The sequence below is a fragment of the Nipponia nippon genome, unplaced genomic scaffold, assembly GCF_047370975.1.
Source record: "Nipponia nippon isolate SJK-2023a ecotype South Korea unplaced genomic scaffold, ASM4737097v1 scaffold_8, whole genome shotgun sequence".
Taxonomy (NCBI): Eukaryota; Metazoa; Chordata; class Aves; order Pelecaniformes; family Threskiornithidae; genus Nipponia; species Nipponia nippon.
In genome coordinates, this window is record NW_028262402.1 from 19,577,770 (window position 1) to 19,598,210 (window position 20,441).

General features: G+C 41.7%; 1 protein-coding gene across 3 annotated transcripts in view; it reads left to right on the forward strand.

Moving 5' to 3' along the window:
* SHB (SH2 domain containing adaptor protein B) overlaps positions 1-20,441 on the forward strand; it is a 138,071-nt gene that overhangs the window by 9,930 nt on the left and 107,700 nt on the right. For all 3 annotated transcript variants that reach the window (XM_087741678.1, XM_087741677.1, XM_087741676.1), the window contains exon 2: positions 9,805-9,922. In XM_087741678.1, the coding sequence (XP_087597804.1) occupies positions 9,805-9,922 (118 nt within the window). The remainder of the gene's footprint in view (positions 1-9,804; positions 9,923-20,441) is intronic.

Here is a 20,441-nt window from a genome sequence, read left to right on the forward strand (position 1 = left end):
GCAGCAAAGAAGAAGGTGAGCTGGATGATTTGGTAAATCCTGGGAGCAATTTTTCTACTGCAAGGATTAGACAAATTACTCAAAAATAGATAAGGATCAGAACCCTGCAACCTAGGAGAAACTGAAAACTGCCAGATGCTCCAAGATTATAGTAGGAAAGTTGAGAGCTGCCTGTAATTCTCATTGCATTCTCTTTTGGGAAGAACAAGTGTCCCTAAGGCTACAGACAAATGCCTGTCTTTCCCCGCCCCTCCACCCCCTGCACTGTTGTTTTGAAGCTCACACAGGGAAAGTTCCAGTGGGGGACTCAGAGAGGTCTTTGGCTGTGGGGTGCAGCTCCCAGCTGTTATGTGTAACACTACACTTGGTGAATCAATGGATGGTTGATTTGGCCTGTACATGATTGTGATGCTATGTGTATTGAAATGGATGACTTGTATAGTCTGGGTTCACTGAACTGCACAGGTGTTGCTGACAGGTTTCCAGCTGGCTTTCAAGGATGATGGAAAGTATTGGAGGGAACATGGGTGCTTGTTGCGTTGGGCTTGCTGTCACCATACCTCTGAGGGTGCTTGGTGGTATATGTGCCTGCTAAATACTGAAGTCATTTTAACTGCTGATCTGGCATGGGGGAAGAGATGTTGAATTGTGGCATACAGGGAGGAGATGTCAAGCCCAGGGGGAATTTCACCTGGGGTCCTGAGCTGTGATGTAGGGATCCTGGCTCATCAGGGAGTGAGGTTTGTCTTAGCATTGTTTTTCCCTGGTCCAGTGTGGACTGAGTGCTGGGCTATAATGTCTGTCTGCTCCATGAAACAGGCTTGAGTAAAGCTGAGCACCAGACCGGAGAGTGCGGAGTTCTGGAGTGACTTTGATAATGCAACTCAGTGAGTCCTGAGCTGTACGGGGCTACAAGCTAATAATATAGAGTTTTCCATCACCATTGCCTTGTTATGAAAATTGTCGTTGCGAGCTGTTGTTAGTAAATCTTCGGCACTAAATCTAGAAAAACCTTGTGGTAATAGGCAGCTGTTGCTGGCTTGATATATCCAGGTTGCTGTACTGATCTTGCAGCTGTAGTATAGTATTGTAGAGTGGCTCTTTTGCAGCTGGAAAGCCTGCACAGAGGGGCTTCTACCACTCTTAAGTTAGAGCATTTAGTGTGCTGGAGGAGTCAACATGCTCCTGTTGCTGAAGGGAAGGTGAAACGGGGCACGAAGAGTTTCCAATGGCAGCTGGAGGTGAGACTGAAACACCCTGACTTCAGAAGTGGCCAGCTGTGTGCAGATCTCTGTGCAGAACAGCAGGATGCTGGCTGTGTTTCTTTTTACAGGGTTGATAGGCTGGAGCTACACGGCTGGGCCTCTGAGCCAGCAGAAGGATGCACCTCTTTCTCTCCTCCCTGCAGCTTTCTGGTGCAGAGAGGAGGCATGTGGCCCTACTGCTGCTCAGCACATTGATGTCTTATCTTTGAAAGGTCAGGTGGGCTGCATGGATACCCCTGGAAGGATATCACTGCATGAGGTAGCCTTCCAGGTACTAGCACTAGCATGCCCATTACAAGCTTGCCTTGTGTGTTTCACAGTTGGTTTAGCTCTCAGTGCTTCTGCATAAGTTCACCACTTAATCTTTCTATCTGTTGATTGCTATCAGGATCTATACTCAGAAAAGCCAGCTGTGGGAGAGAGGGAAGTAATCCATTGCCATTGCTTTTACAAGCCTTTGTTGGTTTAGTAGTCATGACTTTGACCTGGTTCCAGCAGCTGACAACTTCATGGAGACAGAAGAGAAAGCTACATGCTGTAGATGCAATTCATGTTCGTGCAATATATGTAGATTGCTATGTCACATATGAAGACCCTGGAGCATGCCTTCTAAAAGTTAAATTTGCATCTGTGAACAATCATTAGCTTGCCAAAGTATTAGAGGAACAAATAATATTAATAGTAGTAGAAAGATATGTCTGTATGATTACACTTTCTTTTGTAATTGTGTTTCTATGTTCAGCCAGCAATTCTAATGAAAGTCTTCAGACTTTAAAGCCCATAAGTGTATGAGGCAAGGAGGAGGTATATTGTTTAACCTCAAATGGTTGTAACAATCTGCATATGGCTAAATGTTGGATAAGGCTAAATTGGATAGTGAAATAAAAAAAAAATCTACCTAAAAATGAATTCAGTCTTGGAGGTTACATGGGTGGCAAAAGAAGGCAGGTGAAAAGAGTCAAAATGCCAACAGCAGATTTATTGCCTTACAGGTTCTGGCTTTAAATACAAGTCAAAACTACCTGGTGGATACCACGTATTGCCTGTGGAAGGATTTTTCTGAATTGTTGAGCTGAGTCCAGAGCAGTCCATCAGTGTAGCACTTGCATGTCTTCCATCTTCATGGGAACCATAGTATCTGTGAATGGAATCCAAATGCCTACTTAATCACATCCTCTGGTCTACACATCTTCTGTCTGATCTCAAACTGTTGCTGTAGTCTACCAGTTTTATTTAAGTAAATTTATGTTTTGTTGTTATACATGTTAAAATAATTTGTAAAGTTCTGAAATCTATGTTATATATATGTACATACACATACATATACAAAAATGTGGTAAATATATAGTTATAATTATTCCGTGTCATTTTATATGCATAAACATGCATATTGCTGAGAAAGAAGTTGTGGACCTTCTGTCTTTGGAGACTTTCAAAACTTCTGTGTTCTGGTCTAGCTTTCATATTACCCCTGCTTTAAGCAGAAGAGTGGTTTAATTGTCTTCAGAGGTCCCATGGAACCTAAGTCTTAATGTAACTCTGATGTTCAAAAATTTCCCTGGCGCCTGGGTGTTGCTGACAGGCTTATATTATGTTAATATAGTGTAGTCCTGTAAGGACAGTAGTGCAGGATCTAAGGTACAGCTCTGTCAAGCTGGAGTGCTTTTCCCCATTCTGTAGATGAATCTGTGCAGTATGGAGTTAGTCTGACAATAGTCTCTAAAGCATACAAGCATACCATCTTCTGCAAAAGCATAAAAAAATGAGTAGGGCTTTGTTTAGATCAAGTGTATGTGTATACAGTTGGGCATGGCTGGGTGAGTCAATGGGAGAGAAGAATATTTTAAGGACACTAAAGCAGGGCTGAATACTGATGCTGATCAGCAAGGAATGAATTCTGCTTGCTTCTATAGATTGTCCTTTGAATTTTCACATGGATGTGTGCAGGAACTGGGTTAGTTAAGTCTGCATGTGAACACAGAAGTACCGAGCATAACTAAAACAGCATTACACAATTCTGTTTCAACAGTAAATCCATAAATCCAGCTTTCTTACTACTGCATGATAGCACAGATATTGTCTGCAGCCTTTCCTTCAAAACTGCTCAGATAAGGAAAGAGGTCCGTATTACACTTTTTTACACACCCAACTGAAGGCAAACTTGCAAGCAAACTGTTAGCATTAGGACTGTTCTAATATAATGTATATGTGGAAGTGAAACCTTCTAGACAGAATAACGTTATGCAGTTTATTGTGATTTAAAGGGCATTTTAACTCTAAATGAGAATGTAGGCACAGTAAGAACATGTATTGGAACTTATGTAAATGGCTTTTAGCCTGATTAATGAGGAGAAAGGATCTAGAACGGAAAAAGGTGAATCTGTGTTTTTCTTTTTAACCATCAAGTTTGCTAGTAAATTTCTGGTTTGCAGTCTGATCTTGTGGTGGCCAGTTTGTCTATGGTATTTGCTCGGATCACTGAAGAAATGCCTGTTATATATTTTTTTACAAACTTCTTTGCTCCCCAGGCTCACTGACACTGGTAGTGGAGAGATGCTTGTCTCTCTAAACATCTTTGTATATGTCCTTGCCTACCAGCAGTTTGTTATAGTGTCTCTTTGCCCCATGGCAAAGAATATGGTTTGACATCACTCCTTTGCTGCCCTGTGTCAGTGTGATTGTATCTGTGACTAACAGTATGCTAGGCACTGTGTTGAAGTGGAGGAAGTAATTTCAGATCTGGCAGTTGAAAGAGCATATGGCAATAGATAGGAAAGGGACTGTGGTACAGGTTATGTACTGGATATGTCACTGTTTCTGTGAATGTTACTGTAAGACAGCCCATTGACAAGGAAATAGACATGAGGTGTGGTTTTGGAGTAGTTGTGCATTATGCATGAACTGTAGAAAATTGTTTTACAAAACATATTCTGCTAATGGCAGTTCATGGAATACAAATTTTTTTTGTTGGACCTTTTTTTTTTTTTTTTTTTGACCTGGTTTGACAGGAACAATGCCTATTAACTGCTCTGTCTGTCCATCCTTACATAGATCTTGGATCTACTGGCAGATGCTGGAAGGTGTATTTTCAAATTTAAAATAGTTGAGTGGATGGGTCAAGGAAGGATCCTTTCCTTAATGAGGGGAAAGCAGGTAGAACTCTGTTTCTAAACTTTCAGCAGCATCATTTGTGTGAACTGCATTGTCCTGTGTGAAGCAGGGACACACATGAGAGAGCGAGGAACTGCAATTACTGCCTGGGGAATCAAGGGCATAGAGGAGAGAAACGGGGAGGTAAGAAGACAAGAACTGTTGTTTATAAATCAGCTTGTTAGCAGTTGGGTCCTGTCACTGTGAGTGTGTGGACTTGTAGAAACTTCAAAGAGCAATTAATCTTGTCTGAAAACTAAGGCTTGTGTATGGGGGAGTAGCTCTTCAAACCCTATTACTAAATACTGGCCTTCTTTTTTTTTTTTCCATCACCTTGCTACCAGTTCACATCTGTCTCAGAAGTTTAGGAGCTACCTTTCCCGATTTGTTCTTCAATTGCATTTTAGACAAGGAGTGTGTTCCTTTCCAGAAATCAAAGCTATGAATGAGGCCTGTGATTTCTTCCAGGGGCAGAGCTGATGCAGGTCTTTCCAACACTCAAATTTAGGAGCAGAAGAAAAGGCTCTATACACAGCTCCATCTGTAGAGAAGTCCTCTAGAAGCATGACCTAAATTTCTGACTCACTAGCAAGATATTAAAAATCCTTCTTTTACTCTTCCTGATCCTTCTGCTGACCGTTTTAGGAATTCAACCATGTACAGATCACTGTATTTGCAGGTTTTCCAAGGCTGTGAATTTTATTTTGAAAAAAGGTGATACTGAGGCTATGGGGAGGATTACTCAACAGGTTCTTGAATTCAGTGTTTCATGGAAGAAAGCATAAGTGCAAGTCTTTATTCATTTGGAAAACAAATCCAGACCAAACTTCACAGTCCTTCTGTATGCAGGCTAAGCTTTGTCCAGGCTTCATCATCAGAGACCTTTCTGATGTGTAGTTGTCTGAGTATTAAATGAAAATATTATTTTTAAGAAAACATCTGCCTAGGGTGTGTTTGGAATGTGAGACCTGGAGATCACTTGAGGACAAGGAGAGAAATTTGGTATTTGTCAAAAATTTCACATGGTTGTTGTAAAAAAAAAATTCAAAACAAAGCAAAAAACCACTTAATATAGAGTGAATTCTGCTGTAGCTAGTGACTGGTCTTTTGTGACTATAAATTCTCAGAGAGGACGAGGAATTTTCATTACATTCTGTTAAATGTGTTAATCATAGCGTTCTCTGACAAATTTGCAGTTTCTAAGTGCTCTTGTTTTCTGTATCTCTGCTGACAGTCACATGTTCTTGTCTGTGATATTGATGGACTTAATTGCCAGTCACAAAAGCCAAGAGAAGACTATGTGGTCTACCTTTTTTTAAATTGAAGTGTATATTAATAAGGTATTTATAATATTTAATAATAAATCCCTTTCCAAAATAGTCTCCCATAATAAGTCTCCCAAAGGTTTGGCTGGCAGGAGAGGTCTTTCGGTTTTTTGCTTCATGTTATTTACCATAATTCCACTTGGATTCTTCCAGAACAGCGTGTCCTTAATCATGATAGCCACTAAACCAGTCAAATAACGAACAGTTCTGTGCTGAAGCTGCTGTTTCAAGGATAGATCTTTTGTATTTCCTTTCAGTTCAAAGAGGGATTTTTGCTAAAGACTCAGTTTATTTCAGTGTGGTAAGTTCTCATTGGTTTTTCTTTTGTTTGTTCCCTTTAAAAAGTGTTTTTTAGTCAGACAGAGATATCTGCAAAATTACGCATTTAGGTATGTTCTTCCTGTGGCTGCATATGCAAACCATGCTTTTGCATATGCAAATCCTCATTTAAACTTGTATTTAATACAATTATATACGTAGGTCTTAAATGGTATTTTTTAAGACTGTAGAAGAACAAAGACTATGAATCAACGGTGAAGCGTGCACCTTATTTAATATATATTAGAGGAGTAAATCAGAATCTCAAGTTGTATTTGATTTTCAGAGGAGGGTTGGAGTTGGTGGGTTTATTCGATCATTGTATCTGCTAACTGACTTTTTAGCTAGAGCTATGGTTTTGCATTTGTCAAAGGCTTGCAAGATGAGCTTGCTAAGGTAAAAGTAATTTCTGGGGAGATGGCACAAAGACTTGCAGAGTAGGAACCCTTTCTCTGGCTGGGATCTCTGAGAACAGAAGAAATAATCTTTTGTAACGGGATTGTGAAAAGGAGTTTAGACATTTACAGTAGGTATGTTCTAATAGAACTAACAAGTATATTCATTTGAGGTTTTCAAGCCTTTTTGAATGAAGGCTTCTTTTTGAAAGAAGTAGAAAAACTTGAGACTTCCTAGAAGTGGAGAATTTATAGCTGTTAGCAAGTGTAGAAGAAATCAAATGTTGGCACTGGCCAGCTGCTATATCTAGGCTGAGAATTAGTAAATTTTAATATATATGGAAACAGTAAGTAAAAGTCACCTGGGAAGCCCACTGACAGCTCAGAGCTCTAAAGCTAATTTTAATAAGGAAATACAGATATACAGCTCCAAGAAGGTGAAGCAGACTGTTCTTTCTGCCTGCCTAAGCGCTGAAAAGCAGGTTTGGGACTTGTTTGGGGGTTTTTGTTTGCTTTTTTTAGTTTGTTTGTTTGGGGTTTTTTTTGGGGGGTGGGTGTCATTTACGGGAGCCAGTTTGCCCAATGTGACAAATTTGATAGGTGACCTGACTGAAAACATAGTTATGGTGAGCTGTATAGAATCTCATAGTGCTTGTGACACTATTATGCATCTGAAGGGGAGGAGTTTACGCCCACTGTCCAAGCTAGGGAGGTTTTCACTCCAGGGGTTACTGTAGTAGATATATTTCCAGCCTCAATCTGATCTGGTACAGATTTACAGATAATAAATATGATAATAGTAATAACTACAGTAATGAAATAATGTGGGTTTGGACCTCCTTACTTTTTTTTTTTTTCCTAAATTTCCTTGTTAGAAAGCAGCTTTTGCTTTGTTAGATCTGTTCTGAATAACCAGTTAGTTGCTTTAGTTCTTCTGTTCATGTTCGGTACAGTAAGCTCTTGAATACGTTACTGTTATGCTTAAAGCAAATCAGTCTTGACTTTTATCTTGTTTGACAGCATTTTATGTGTATAGATTTCCTCCTTGTATATTTTTGGCAAATGGAGAAGAAGAAATATCAAATAACTGTGTTAGACTGCTTTCTGTTTCATGCTTTAGTACAGTTATGCTAAGGATCGGTAAGTATTACTTGTCAATATTTGTAATAGGAAAGCAGCACAGAGCCCATGCTACCATCCAGCAGCTCTTGACAGGATTGCATCAGAAGACTAAATGGATGGCATTTCAACTGCAGCACTTCAGGAGATAAACCTGTCCTTGTAACGAGGAGAAATTACTGCTGCATGATACATGTTGTTGTCTTTGTCTTAAGTGTGTGCAGCTGCGGTCACTTCAATTGCTTGAGCATATGTTGCCAGACATGGGGGAGGGTACTTTTTTCCTTTGGGTTAACTGTTTTTTGCAATAATGAGGCAGTAATTTTGGACATTAAGTGACAGAAAGAATTATTTTTTCCTCCTTCTATTATCCATATCAGTCTGATGGTTTCTGGTCAAACAGAAACTTCCAGGCACTTTAAACTTTGAGTCAAGGAAAACACAATTAATTTATAATTAAAACATCAATCCCAGATACTTTGGTATCCCAGCTGTTAACCTGTGACTGTAGGACAGCTAAGTCTTGCTCTGACACTCATATCTGTGTGCTCAATGGCAACAAATACAACTTCTAAAATGACCCTTCTTTGGGATGTGCTTGCGAGTGATCGGTAGTCCAGGGTTGGGAGCTTATGCTGAGGAGCTGAGGAATGTGGTTAGGTTTTTTTGATTGACTGTTTTTTTTTTGTTTTGGTTTGGTTTTTTTTTTTTTTTGGTAAGCAAAATAAGTAGCATAAAATTGCAGTGTGGCAGTGTTGCAGGGCCTGAGTAGTGACTCTGAAGTGTGTTAGATGTTTTGTTCCCTAACCTTAAAGGAGATCTCTGCCTTTTGTAATACAGAGTTCGTTTACTCCATGGCATTTGTGCATGTGTTTGATCTGGAAATTCTTGTGTGTGCTGTTTTTTCTCTGTCTAGTAGGGTATGCTGGCAGCAGGAGACAGAAGCAGATGCAGCTTCAGTCTTATAGCTGGCAATGTACTCCTGGTGCTTTGTTGAAAAGATTGAAGCTGTTGGAATAACAGTATGCTGTCAGCCTTACTGGTGCTGGTCTTAAAGATGTAAAGTAACTGGTGGGACAGGAAGAGTCTTGGTTGAAAAATCCTACTTAACGAGAGTAGGCCTTCAGAGCAGAAGCCTTTGGGCTTGCCCTGCTTTGAGTGATGGTTTGGACAGGGTGATTTCCTGGGGTTCTTTCTCACCTGAATTATTTTATAATTCTATGGGGATTCTGATGCTGAGGCCTGTCTCTACTATCTCTGCTTCAGACTCTTGCTTGTCCTACATTACACCTGTGCTCTGCAGTAATTCTCATATGAGGATTTTTTTCTTTGCCCTGGTACCCTTGTCAGATTCTAGAAACCAAGATTAACTCTACCCCTTCAGTAACAGGGAGGAATGATCCCTGTTACTTTAATCAGCTGATTAAAAACCCTATATAACCAATGGGACTTACACAGCATACAATGATTTTGCAGGGGTCAGAGGAGTGTGGTAATGTAAAGTGAGGGGTGAGATTTTCTAACCTTCAGGTTTTTCTGCTTTTCTAATAGAGGAAGAAAACGTGTTCTTCTGGCAGATAATTTATTTTTGTTGCCTTTTGTCCTAGTTCACAAAATACAGGTAAATATAATGTTCCTTTGAGAGGAAGATTGGCACAGATGTGTTCAAGGAACTAAGTTTAAACAAGAAGCTTGTTTTGTGTCTTGTTCCTTTTCAACTGAGAACTAAAATTACAAAGCTTCTTAGTAATGCAGTGAAAAGAATAGCCTTTGAGTATTTCTTTGAAAAATTTTTAGCAATATTTTTCAGTTGCAGCTGATAAACCTAAAAAGCAGAGGGGGTGAAGTAAATGCAAGTGAAAGTGTGCTTTTTTTGCTGAATATTAGCAAACTCCTCTGATAAGAATTGCACCAGGTTGAATGTGCTGATTGGACCTTTCTAATTTGTTGATCCCAATTATTCCATATTTTGTGCTAGTCAGAAATCTTTTGACATGGAGTCTGCCTTTGTGAGGTTTCTGGTATGAACAGGAGCACACTTCTATTTCAGCACCATTTAGTAACTGATTTGTGGCAATGGTGTATTTGTCCTCTGAACTCAGACTGTACTTTGAAGATGGCATGGGATGCAGCTGTGTGAAACTTTTTTTTTTTTGCTGGTAGGGTGTTATTGCCTTCTAGTTTGCACATCTGACTGGAGATTCTAGTAACAGTTACTTTCCTGTCTTTCAGGTATTGATAGCTGATGACTACTCAGATCCGTTTGATGCCAAAAGTGAGTTGAACAAAATGGGAAAAGGGGAGAACACTGGCTATATGGAACCATATGAAGCCCAGAGAATAATGACTGGTAAGAAAAAATTGCACATGTGAGCTTTAATTGCATGGCAGTTCACATGGTTATTACAGCTGCTTTGAAACAGAACTGTGCTTTGGCATGTAAAACCATGTTTCTGAAGATGCTTAGGTAGTCAACAGTAAATGCCATGGAGGCTTTTCATGTGCCAGCACATGTGTTGATATCTACAATATTGCTCTGGACCTCACTATTGAATATAGATGGTTTGTGCTGTCATGTGGGAAGATGAAAAGATGAACAGTGGGAGCTGGAGTGTGTATTGCTCAGCTTGGCAATGTCAAGGCTGTCATCTGTGTACGTAGTAGGGATGGCCAAAACATAACATTGTGTTAGTTCACTTAAAAACAGTTGATCAATTTGCTTATGGCCTTTTTTTCCTCAGTCATATTCAGACTTCTTGGTCTCCCCTCTGTTGGAGAAGGGCTGCAAAGCTACGTCTTTCTGTAGCTTCCTTCCTTCCTTTGTTGCTTCTCTGATCCTTTTTTGTACCCATGGTCAAAATGAGACACTAGGATGCCTGTGAACCTTTAACTGCTATTTTTGGTAGTGTCCTTCCTTTTCTGTCATGTAGGGAGGTGGTTAATGGTGGTATTCTTGTAGGAGTTTGGACTGTTTGAACTCCTTATCTTGGCATTATGCGACTGTATTGTCCACGTATTTTCCTCATATTATCTGCATCCATTTCCTACTTGTTGGCTGTGCAGCCTGTAAACTTTTCTGGAGTATGGATCCATATGTTTTTAATTTATGATGATTTGACACAGTCAACATACATCTTTGTGCACATCAGTTGTGCATTTCTTGGATTTGTACAGCAGGTCCTCTTTTTCTCATTATGAGGTAAAAGTCACTCTTGTGTCCAGTTAAGTTGATTGTATGCTTTCCTTTTCTATTGGCAGCTCCTGTTTTGGGCCCTCAGGAAAGATTAATCAGTGGGGGAAGATGAGGCTGTTGGATACAAAGATCCTTTTTTCATGCAAGTGTTCCTATTTTTCTTTTCTTAAATAGCATTTCTGACACAGGAAATGACATGTAGACTATATTGTTTGGAAGTTTTCAGTATTTTATAGAGGGGCTGGGTGATTTTATTTCTCATTTGTGTAAATCTATTCATTCTAGTTGAGTAATTTCTCAGAAACACAAATTAATCCCAGTAAGTTCTTGCTCTTTATACAGCAGTGATGAGTATTTGTGATTTTAACTATGAAGTTTACAGTGCTTCGATTTCTTTCTTCCTATGTTTAGGACAGGAGCTTATTCTATTTCCTTTTCCAGATCAGCCATAATGAATAGGATGGTTTAGTGGCAATACTGAATGGCTTAGCTAAAGTAAGGGACAGTAAAGTTGTGTACCCTTGCAACTGCAAGACACCCTTTTGCCAAATTGGTGTTTGGTGCAGCTGATAAGCTGTTATATCTGCTCCGTATGTTATTACAAAGCAAACATGAGGAGCTCTCAAAGATGCTAAAGGCACTTTCAAAACTGGAGTTTAATTGAGTATAATGATATAGCAAGTGTTCTGAATATACATTCGATTGAGCCAGCAGAAGCAGCTTGATATCTCCCTGAAGATTTTTAGTGTTTTGAGATCTGGGTATTTGGTTTCCAGTCATCTTGTCCTAATGCTGGTAGAAATAGAGAAAGTCTTCCCATAAACCTCGGTGAGGTCAGGTTATATTCCACTATATTCAGGCATGTGGGAAGGCATCTCTTTGGAGAGTTTTTAAAGATTCAGTTTATATTTCCCAGGTGAGTTCTATTATGTATCTACTACTTCTAAAGAAGACTTTTGGATGGCAGTTTGGTTGGCCTCAAAATGCTTACTGCTTTGTTTGTTATGTTTGTTTGTTGGCTGTGCTGTCTGATGAACAAAAGAATGGTATATGAGTATCCATTTAGCTTAACTAATCTGGTGAAGTCCTTCTGACTGTATTTAACATGGGTTAATCCCAGGGAGGGGGAATCTGCATACACCAGCAGAATGCAGTTTAGGAGAGACAGAAAACAAAACAGCTTTTTGTCAATTATTGCTTGTTTACGGATGTACCTGAACTCTTGATCAGCTCTGGAAACCAGATGTAAGGACTAGTTTGAAATAGGAGCCTAAAGTTTTTGTGTGTGCTGTATGCTCCTTGAGTTAGTAGAGGATTAGGCAAAAGCAAATGTTGATATGAAATAAGACCCTATTATTTCAATTTGAGAAGCTAAGCTTACACCTGAATAGAAACGTGTGATGTCTGAAATAACTAACATGCTCATTCAAAACTTATTCTTCCTCCCTGAAAGCTCTGTGGGCTCACAGTTGTGATACAGTTGGTTCTCAGATGATGTTTAATTAAAAAAAAAAAAAAAGAAAAAAAGCCTTGAAGTTGATGATTTCAATAAACTATTGAATGGTCTATCTGATTCCATGGTGTCTTGTGGGTAGAACTGGGTTTAATCAGGCTTGAAGTTTCTTCTGCTGATAGTGTCCCTCAAAAATACTGTCTTCCCAGATTTATGGTTATGTTGATTGAAAGAAAGCAACCTTTATGCCAAGGTGAGGAAAGGCTTGATCGGAGGCTAAGGTAGAGCATGTTGGGAATGAATGCATGTTTATAAGAAGCTGTCATCTCGCAGCCAAACACATCTATTGGCCTGTGCTGATATTCATAAGTGTCTGTCCTGGGAATCCAGTTGCTGGTGTGCTGTGCGGTGTGCGTCTTAGCTTGGGTGGGTGTGCACCCAAAGCCACAGGAACGGTGTTGCATCTTTGCCTTATCCGCAACCTGTTTGGGGATTGGATGTCCCAGAGTAAATTCAGATGTATGAAGGAAGTTCTCTGTGATCTTCATATCTGGCATACTGTATCCTGGACTATGCACGGAGTGAGATCCTGGCCTGGCTGCTATCATGCATGTATGCATGCATGAAAACAAGTAGAGATAGCTAAGAAGATCCTGATTTCTAAAGATCCTGAGAAGTTGGTGGACCAGAGGAAAAAAAGTAACCTGCTAAGAAGATACTGGCATTGCTGATACTGCCTGGATAACCACATCCTAGCAAGAAATGGATGAGGTAGGATTGGAGGCAAAAAGAAGAGGAAAGAAGAAACAATGCAAGATAACATTACTGTCACTGGGGTTCCTCATGAAGCTGCAACCCCATGTGCTGATTTACATCTGAGCTGTCTAACAGCTGAAAGAACTCTGTTCTCTCTTGGAACAGCAGTATAAATCCTCAATATTCCCCTGCAAGGGCTAGACTGTCTATCCAAGTGTGTTTTAAGTATGGTGTTTCTGCTGCTTTCTTATGCAAGCTTTCAATTCTTATTTTTTCCCTAGCATCAGTCTGTAGCTGCTGCAATAGCTGCTGCAATAACATATGGCCCGTCACAGAAGCAGGCCTGTGCTGCCTTACCGAGTCTGCAAAGAAGCATCATTGCTTGGATCAGGTGTAGGAGGTACTTCATGCTTGAGAGAGAGTTCCCCAGAGGACCAGTGGCTGGAGATGCTGCATTTGAACAGAAGTGAATAGTTGAGACAGTGTCAGGCCAGAGTGGTAGTGCCCATAACATCCAGGCTGTTCCGTCATCCATTTTTCTCAGTGAATGCTAGGGGAAGAGAAGTTAGATTCCACCTGAGTATTTACTCCCATCAGCCTCCACTGGATGTCAAATGCTAGAGAGGGGTCTGTTTGTTTTCTGTGGTAATCCCTTACCTGAGAGGAGGAAAGGTGCCCTCAATTCATGGACATGGCTATGTCGGGGAAAAACGTGGTATCTTTTTTCCCTTTAAAATCCCCTTAAAGTCATAAGGCCCTACCCCAGCCGTACCCTGTGAGCTGGAAGGGTTACTGCCTTTCCACTTTCTTCTGACAACTGCGCGTGTTGACACAGCTCTTCCAGGTATCTCTGCCTCTCAGAAACAATTAAACCAAGCCCTTGGACTACATGAAACATTTGCAATCAGATGCCAAATCAAGACAGTCTATACCATAGACACCTGTGTGCTGGATCACAGAGTGCATCTAAAACTCACCCTTGGAGGAAGATCCAATTTTGGATCATCGCTCAGATGGAGATACGCTGTCAGCCAAGTTGTCACACAAAGAACTGTATCCTTTTAAGGTATGATAAAGAATACTGGCTACAAGAATGAGACAATAGACTGCATCTGTTGCCCTTCTTAACTTTCTGCTTGGCTTTGAAGGGAGCCTCTAATGCCAACTCACAATTTTTTGAGTACCAGGTGTCTAGCATGATACAGGCTAGAATATAAAAATCAGTTTACTTGAACAGTACTGAAATTAACGTCAGTTCAAGTCTCAAACTAATTTGGAACTACATTAACAAAAATGCGGGGGGGGGGGGGGGGGCAGGAGCAGGTATTCTGTGAGAGGGGAAGTAAAAAGCATTATCTGAGGTGCATGCCTACCTTGAGGGGTGTGTGTTGGCAAAAACATTCCTGTCATTTCCAGATCAGGAACTGTGTTTTCTGTGCTCTAGAATGGGTAGTGAAGGAGAGTTGGGGCAGGCTAGGCCCTTGAGTTAGGACAATGGTTTGAAAGTTGAGGTAAGCATATGTTACATCAGTGCCTTGATTTCTTAGAGGCCTAGAAGTGGCCCAGGTCTGTGCCCTGCCTGGAAGTTCAAATGTACACCATGTTTTTGCTTTGCTTTTTTAGGCATCACCTAGCACTGTGCCAGGAGCATCAGCCCCTGCATGGGGTTTTGGCCTCTGTATCATGCCTCTGCCTCAGAAATATGGTAGACAGGGAGAAACCCCTCTTCTTATCTTTCAGAATTCTGTAGACTTGAATGGGTAGCATTTTTGAAAATAGTTACTTTCCCTGAGATGTAACATGCCATGTGCTATTCCTCATGGAGCAAATGCTATGTTGTGAACAGTCTTCAGAAGGCTGTCATAACACTATTGATAAAATATGCACTGTGCCTCTCTTCTGTTTGGAGTAACTTTAGAGGCTACTCAGGGCATAAAAAATCTCCTTCCAGACAGTCAAAGGCACGTGTTTGAGGAAGCAGGAATTCAGTTTTGTTATTGATGCATTTCTCACAAGAGGCTAGTCACATAGGTGTCCTGGGACCTGAGCATGTTAGGTCTTGTACGTGGGATATGCTGACCCATGAGATCAGGGGAAGTACTCAACGTGCATTAAGTCAGTCCTGAATCAATACAGCAGCATGCTGCCAGTACCCTTTAAGACTGGAAGATCTAAGTAAATCGCAAAAGGGCTTCTGACCATAAATGGAAAGCTGAATTCAAGTCTCCCAGATGTAGTTAAATCTGAAAAGAACATGTCCTCCCCCGTACAAGCCTGGTCTGTACATGGCAGACTGAACAGATGAGGGTTGTGTATGTGCTCCAGGGGTAGGTGACTGGTACAGGAGAAGGATCGATGTGCTGGACCTGAAGAGCTGGAAATTATTTCTAGGGATGCTCTAGAGCATTTGGATCACAGCACAGAGATACCTGTTGTCTTGCCTGTGTTGTTCAATGCATTCATCAACCTGGGTGATGACATATCTGCACTGTCAGCAAAGGTGAACATAAACTAAGGGAAGTGCTTGATGAGGAAGGGCAGAGCCTCCATCCAGAGAGACCTTAATAAATGTGAGGATTCTGTCAACAGGAGCTTTTTTGAGGTTAAACAAGGGGGATTTTGGAAAGAATTCCAAAGGAAAATCCACAGCTTTTTTCACAGGCTCACAACTTTAGCATCCTCATTCCTTTCTTCTTTTTCTCTGTATTTATGATCCTGTCTCTATATACATCATCCTGGCTATGCAGCAGAACAGCAATGAGCAAGTTTAACTAGCTCACACCTAGGGATTTTGTGCTTTGCCTCTCTCCCCATGGATGCAGAAAGCTGAGCCTCCTCTCTAGGTGCAGACAGTGCTAGAAGAGCAAATGTCTTCCTGTACTTCACTGCTTCTTTCTAGGGACTTCGGTAAGAGTCTATGCCTGAATCACAATGGATTCTCCAATGCGTGACAGGCAGCCTAGCAAAAGCAGTGCACCTGCCTTAACTGGGAACTCCCAATGGACATGCTGGGAGCAGTAGCTCTGTCTTGCTGCAAGCTATCACAGAAATGCTGGGAGTGTGGGGAAAACAGCATTCCCATGAACCTGCACCTACTTCAAAAGGTCTTGGGTGTCAGTTTCCCTTGTAACTGGAGAGGCTGGTTTTTTTGTTCAGACATGTAATTTCATCCTAATAGTCACTACAGCAAAATGGTGGTGAGTCAGTTCTTGTAAAATCCTTTACCACGTGGCCTCTGGCATCTTGCTTGTTGGGCCAAGTTTAACACTGCAAATAATGTAAAAAGAGCAATAATAATTACTTTGATAAATATTAGGCCGCAGAGATTAGCACATACAGCATAGGATGTTTAGAAAGAACATTTCTGGCCTATTGAAGGTCACTGAGCCTACCAAGCCAACCTGTGATCTTCAAGCACTCTAGTGGCTCTGTTTAAGATTTATTATCTGCTTGTATTTGAACATGGCAAACAGCTGTAGCCAATACAGAAGAGGCAGTGTGTTTGCCCACTAAGCTCAACAGCTGGCATAGTTTTTAAAAGACTTTAAGCTTCCCCTCTTGTTCCTACATTTGTGTGTGTTCCAATTCTATATTCTATTTGAGGATCTACCACTAGGATAGCGATGACTAGAAATCAGACCAAAAAGAGAATTTATCTGTTATCAACCCATCTCATATGGTACCGTGGATTCCTCACTAGAACTCTTTATGTTCATTGTCCTGTTGCCAGATGGTGTTAATAACACTACATGCTTGGCATTCTATCAGAACAAGTTTTAAGCTTTTTTTCTTAAAAAAAAAAGTGGGGAAAAGTGCAAGGTTAACTCTTCACTCTTTAAATTTGACGTGTATGTGCTCTCAACTCATCGTTTGCAATGTGGAGAGCCACTGGGTGAGATTTGAAGATCTATAATAGTACACAGAAGTAAGCTTGTGACTGGTAACAAGATGGCTTTATTTACATGTTGGGAGTTTTCTGAAGTGCTGCACTGGAAATTTTGGGGAGCTCTTCCTAGAGCTGACAAAGAAGGGGATGTCTTATGTGTCCTGAGCATACCCATCATTTGGCGCATAGTGCTAGTGTTACTGTATATGTTTTTAGAGCTTGGCCCTCACCTGCTGCTAGCCTGATTGTACATATGCACTGAAAAGCTGTGCTCCTTCTTTAAAATATGCTGGAATTAATGTTAGTTAGAAACCTCCTGGGCTTCAGCATCTATTTTAAGTTGTTTCTTACTTTGTTAGAAATTTGGACAGAAATTTCATTGAGCAATGATTTGAAGGAAAGAAATTGTCTAGGGACAATTATAGAAGAGGACTTCTTCTGTTGCATTAGGTCTGTTGTGCATGAATTGAGGCATGCTTGAATTAATGCTGATCTGCTTCACGACAAGTCCTTACCTTCTCTCTGAGCAAAGCAATAGATCTCACATGTGCTGTGAAACTGTATCACTTTAGATCCATGGCCAGTTGCCACAATGATCAGTACTTCTCTGCTTGTCTTCATGGAGCACTTCAGACTCTATCAGGGAGTGTGAGGAGATAAGGCCAGAATGTACAGAGTCTTATTTCTCATGATGGGAGAGACTGTGGTGTGATGTGGTTGCTATAACTGCATGCATAACTGGGGGTGGAAATCAGCTGTCCATAAAATGAATAGCATTTCTTTATGTTTCAATCTGTCTCCTCCCCTAAATTAATTTAAGGCATTCTCTCTAATGTTTAATGTTACGGCAGTGCTTGCTGCTCTAGATAATGCATACCAGCTTACAGCTGGATAACTGTAAAATTGGCCTTTTCCTGAAAGAGTAACCATCCCCTGACCTTGGTCTGGAATAGGAGTTGGAAAGAGAGAGACCCTGTGTCTTGCCTCTCAATGCATCAGTTGCATGCACAGAATTTTGTTGCTTAGTTTCAGTGTACAAACATATTGTCCAGAATGGGTTTAAGCCAGGATATATTTTTTTTCCTGTTTCAACACCCTCATCTTGCTCTTATGATTTGATGTAGTATGCAAATGGACTAAATGGTGAAACTTGAATCACAAGCCTGAATATAAATTGAGGGGTTTTTCAGTTTCTTGCCACTTCTTCTCATTAAAACACAACTTACGCCCAAAATAATGAGAACCAGATGTCCGGAACTTTGGAAAGGTACGTCAGCATCATAATAGACTAGGTGAGAGTGCATGTGGAAGGAACTTAACTTCATTCATGCAATTTACTTGCTCAGTGTCTGATGAATCTGGCCTATGTTCTTCTACAAAAAGTGAAGTGAAGGAATGGATGCTTGGATAGTTGGGAAAGAGAAACCATTGAGCTCAAAATGCTATTAAACCCTTGCCCACAGTTTGGGAGACTCCCTGCATCATGTTTGGTAAAGAAGCAGTAGTTTCAAGCCACTTTGATCAAGAGGGTTACTTAGGCAAAACCTATCTGCTTTCCTAATACAAGCAACAAGGATGTTGTGAGGATATGTAGGGAGAAGATCAGAAAGGCGAAGGTGCAGCTGGAACTTAAACTGGCCACCGCTGTTAAAGACAACAGAAAGGTTTTTATAAATATATCAGTGACAAAAGGAGGGCCAGGGAGAATCTCCCTCCTTTGTTGGATGCAGAAGGTAACCCTGCCACAAAGGATGAGGAGAAGGCTGAGGTACTTAATGCCTTCTTTGCCTCAGTCTTTAATAGTCAAGCTAGTCATCCTCGGGTTTTTCAGGCCCCTGAGCTGGGAGATGGAGATAGGATGCAGAGTGAAGTCCCAGTTGTCAAAGAGGTGGCAGTCACTGACCTGCTCCTCCACCTGGATGCACACAAGTCGATGGGGCCAGATGGGATCCACCCGAGGATACTGAGGGAGCTGGCAGAGGAGCTGGCCAAGCCACTCTTCATTATTTATCAGCAGTCTTGGTCAACGGGGAGGTCCCAGATGACTGGAAACTAGCAAACGTGACGCCCCTCTACAAGAAGGGTCGGAAGTAGGATCTGGGGAACTACAGGCCTGTCAGCCTGACTTCAGTGCCGGCAAAGGTCATGGAGCAGATCATCTTGAGTGCCATTATGCAGCAAGTGCGGGACAACCAAGGGATCAGGCCCAGCCAGCATGGGTTTATGAAAGGGAGATCCTGTTTCATTAACCCGGTCTCCTTCTATGACAAGGTGACCCACTTGGTGGAAGAGGGGAAGGCTGTGGATGTTGTCTACTTGGACTTTAGTAAGGCCTTTGACACTGTCTCCCACAGCATTCTCCTGGAGAAGCTGGCTGCACATGGCTTGGATGGGTGCACTCTACGCTGGGTTAAAAACTGGCTGGACGGCCGAGCCCAGAGAGTGGTGGTGTATGGAGTCAAATTCAGTTGGTGGCCAGTCATGAGTGGTGTTCCCCAGGGCTCAGTACTGGGGCCGGTCCTGTTCAACATCTTCACTGATGATCTGGCTGAGGGGACCGAGTACACCCTCAGTAAGTTTGCAGATGACACCAAGTTGGGTGGAAGTGTCAATCTGCTGGAGGGTAGGAAGGCCCTGCAGAGGGACCTGGACAGGCTGGATCGTTGGGCCGGGGACAACTGCATGAGGTTCAACAAGGCTAAGTGCCGGGTCCTGCACTTGGGTCACAACAACCCCATGCAACGCTACAGGCTGGGGGAGGAGTGGCTGGAGAGCTGCCTGGCGGAAAAGGACCTGGGGGTGTTGGTCGACAGCCGCCTGAACATGAACCAGCAGTGTGCTCAGGTGGCCAAGAGGGCCAATGGCATCCTGGCCTGTATCAAGAATAGTGTGGCCAGCAGGACCACGGAGGTGATAGTGTCCCTGTACTCAGCACTGGTGAGGCCGCACCTCCAGTACTGTGTTCAGTTTTGGGCCCCTCACTACAACAAGGACATCGAGGTGCTGGAGCGTGTCCAGAGGAGGGCAACAAAGTTGATGAAGGGTCTAGAGCACATATCTTATGAGGAGCAGCTGAGGGAACTGGGGTTGTTTAGCCTGGAGAAGAGGAGGCTGAGGGGAGACCTTATTGCTTTCTACAGCTACCTGCAAGGAGGTTGTAATGAGGTGGGGATTGGTCTCTTCTCCCTAGTAACAAGTGATAGGATGAGAGGAAACGGCCTCAAGCTGCGCCAGGGGAGGTTTAGGTTGGATAGTAGAAAAAACTTCATCACCAACAGAGTAGTCAAGCATTGGAACAGGCTGCCCAGGGAAGTGGTTGAGTCTCCATCCCTGGAGGTATTTAAAGAACGGATAGATACGGTGCTTGAAGACACAGCATAGATGAACTTGGCAGTGACAGGTTAACGGTTGGACTCGATGATCTTAAGGGTCTTTTCCAACCTTGATGATTCTATGATTCTATGATCTGTAACATATGATGGTGCCTATTCCTTGGTGCCTGTATGTGGTTTGAACGCAGCGTTGCCTTTGGCATAGAGGGTTATATTTAAGTTTCTTAACATGCTTCTTTGATTCTGTGT